General features: G+C 36.3%; 1 protein-coding gene across 1 annotated transcript; it reads right to left on the reverse strand.

Moving 5' to 3' along the window:
• Positions 1-784: 784 nt before the first annotated feature.
• On the reverse strand, positions 785-2757 carry LOC129770780 (uncharacterized). The gene is made up of 7 exons (XM_055773845.1): positions 2602-2757; positions 2433-2530; positions 2162-2287; positions 1990-2103; positions 1729-1923; positions 1449-1657; positions 785-1390 (listed from the first exon to the last, which is right to left on the reverse strand). Exons 1-7 carry the CDS (start codon positions 2645-2647, stop codon positions 1348-1350), a joined length of 831 nt encoding a protein of 276 aa, XP_055629820.1. The 5' UTR covers positions 2648-2757; the 3' UTR covers positions 785-1347.
• Positions 2758-3051: the final 294 nt, after the last annotated feature.

The raw sequence follows: 3051 nt of genomic DNA on the forward strand, positions 1-3051 counted from the left end.
CGTATCAAACCATATTTTTTTCGGGATGCAATGGTGACTCATGGAGTACGTGCTGCCTGACCAATAACGCATATTTTGCTTATTGACGAAGCCATTCAACCAGAAATGAGCATCATCGCTGAAGATGATTTTCGATGAAAATCCGGATCATTTTCAAGTTGTTGTTCAGCCCAATTCACGAACATACGACGCTTCTGATGGTCAAGGCGCTTCAGTTCTTGCGTCAGTTTGATCGTGTAATGATGTAGGCCAAGATCTTTTCACAAAATACGCCAATGATTTAGTTCTTCCTCAATTGATGCGCTAGCGGCAGCAACATTTTCGACACTACGGGCACTCCTTTGTCTCACTGGCACGAGAACATTTTGTACTGTGCCTGTAAATTCAAATTTTTCCACTACACGCTCAATTGTTGATCTGACAGGACGATTATGACGACCATAAATTGCACGTAGCGCTCTTAGAGCTGAGGCCATTGACTCCGAATTTCGGTAGTAAATTTTACTAATCTCAAAAAACAGAAAAACACGTCTTGAATGTATTCTGGAGTGGCAAGCTCTAGAATACGCGTGACCACAGTGCAAGTTGGTAGAAATTTTTTTGACGATAAATTCCCCGGCTAGAACGGGGATCGAACCCGAACCCTCGATATGAAAATTTGGTACGCTAACCACTCGGTCACGGGAGCATTTTTTACGTATACACTGCTGTCGCAAAAAAATGAACACCTGAATTCAACATAAAAAAAAGGGATGTCAAAAATTATAAAGAATAGGTTGCATCCTTGGGTACGAGAGGAATTCATAAACCTTTATTGTTCTTTCGTCCTTCAAAGCTGTATAGTCAGCTAGCAATATCTCACTGGCCCGAAACTTTTTATTGAATGGTAACTGGTTTTGTCTAAATGGACATACTATTGTATTATTATAATATTTAAATTCAGTGTTTATAATACACAACACATAAAACTGGAAAGAGCAAAGTAGACATGATAATCTATTATTTACAATATTTTCTAAAAACAACATGAAGTAAAATGTTTTCACTTGTGCACATTAATTTGTAACTGTTACATGCTTATTTTAACATAAGCCTAATAGCAATATTGTTATTCACTTATAATATCATTAAAAAGAAAATGGAAGACTTCATATTTTTCGCATTGTTGCTCCTTTCAAGATTTTGAATTATCATTACAGCGGTTTACATCCTAATCACTCAGTTATCAAGATTTAATACACACCACTTTGATGCGTTGTTAGAGGAATAAGATATCCAATGGGAAAGATCAGAACTAATTTGGCCGCATTTGACAACTACGTTTCACTAGGCAAAACTTACGACATCTTAAGCCATGGTTCCGTACTGAAACTTTTTAACTTTGAAGTATCTATAGTAAAAAAAACATTGTGAAAATTAATTTATATGTTATTTACAGAAATAACCACCTCCATAAACCATAGCCAACCACTGTGCACACAGTTGCAATAGCTAGTGTAGATCCCACAGCAATGGGCGCTGTCTCGTCACGATACGTTCCAGTCGCGCTGCATTGGAATGTTGGTCCCCAATTATTGGATGATTTATACATAAAACTTTGCATTCGAAGATCACGCAAATAGAGCTTTGCTAAATGACCCGACTTGTCGTTTTCATCCTAAACGGGATATTGCAGTTAATTATCTTTCAAAATAAACAACAGTATTTCTATTTCAATCACGCACATACCTGTGAATACATCGTTATTATCACTTCCTGACCACATGTGTATGATTTACCAACAGGTGTCGGGAAAAGCAATGTTCCTTGAGGAGTAGATAACTTAACATCTAATCCAGGACGATCGATGTGCTCAAATATTTTATTAGACGATGTATACGATAGATCAACGTTGTTCACGTACCATCTTTCGCCTCCAGGTGTCTATTGTAAGATATTGGAAATACATTTGAAAATTACTGTCGCGAAAAATGCAATCGAAAGACGTACCTTCGAAAAATAAATGTTTAGAATAAATCCTTTCCATCCAAACGTTATCTTTGATTCATCTTCCCAGCAATCGCCTGATATATCTATTTGATCTGGCATAAATGTATCCGCCTCCTAGAATATCATGTATTCATTTATTCGAGAATTGATGTAAAAGTTTACGATCTTTGACCTTATCCTCGCCGTATTTATCACGATATTGAATACTGAGAAGACCATCTGTTTGTATTAAAATGCATGTTGCACCACTTGTCCCATTCAATCTGTATAACGATAATGAAGATGGTAACGCTGTACCCTGAATGCAGCGCATGAACACAAAAAAAGTAGATTCGCATGGTTTTTCCAAAAGGGGAAATAGACGAAGGTAGAAAAAATCGATAATTTGCTCCATTAAACATTCATTCATGACGATAACATAAGACAATTTCAGTTCTACTTACAGAGCTTACAGTAGGTTTTAAGGTATATTTAGTTAATCGGGGTTTTTTCGTGGAAAGACTTTCCAACTGGAGAGCTGAGGCGAAACATAGAAATAACCCTACGGAAAGGAAATATATTAATAGCTAAATATCGATAAGAGAAAATATATTGGCAAATTTATAGTTTTACCTATTATAAGCGCAATTAACAACAATATTTCAGACGATTTTTGCATCTTGAACTGATTTGAAGAGCAAAATTTCGGATTATATATTCAGACACATGGGAAACACGAAAAACGCTGCAGTCACCTGAGAACAAGATCCTTGAATGAAAATTTTCGTCTCTTTAGTCTGCACTGTGCTCAAGCCCGTGAAAGCATGTTCGTGTCACCCACACACAAAACTTGCGCATTGGAAGGGTGGAATGTCAGTTTGTCGTCATTATCTCGAGCAGCCATTGCCTGTTCCGTACTCCGTACATAAAATACAGATTATGCCACAAAAAGACGGTTTCACATTTATTTTTTGAAAGGCGTGAAAATAGTAAATAAAAATTACGGTTGATAAACTTTAGAAAAAAAATCTGTAATAGAATTTTCTTCGTGAAACATTATTGATAAACAACACAATTCTAATT

Source organism: Toxorhynchites rutilus, chromosome 2 (genome assembly GCF_029784135.1).
Source record: "Toxorhynchites rutilus septentrionalis strain SRP chromosome 2, ASM2978413v1, whole genome shotgun sequence".
Lineage (NCBI taxonomy): Eukaryota > Metazoa > Arthropoda > Insecta > Diptera > Culicidae > Toxorhynchites > Toxorhynchites rutilus.

Bases quoted from the DNA above. Each gene is read 5' to 3' on its own strand.
- LOC129770780 (XM_055773845.1), bottom strand. From the start codon at position 2,647: ATGCAAAAATCGTCTGAAATATTGTTGTTAATTGCGCTTATAATAG. The intron at 2,531-2,601 runs GTAAAACTATAA...TCCTTTCCGTAG, and splicing joins GTTAATTGCGCTTATAATAG to GGTTATTTCTATGTTTCGCC. The intron at 1,924-1,989 runs GTACGTCTTTCG...ATCTTACAATAG, and splicing joins TAAACATTTATTTTTCGAAG to ACACCTGGAGGCGAAAGATG.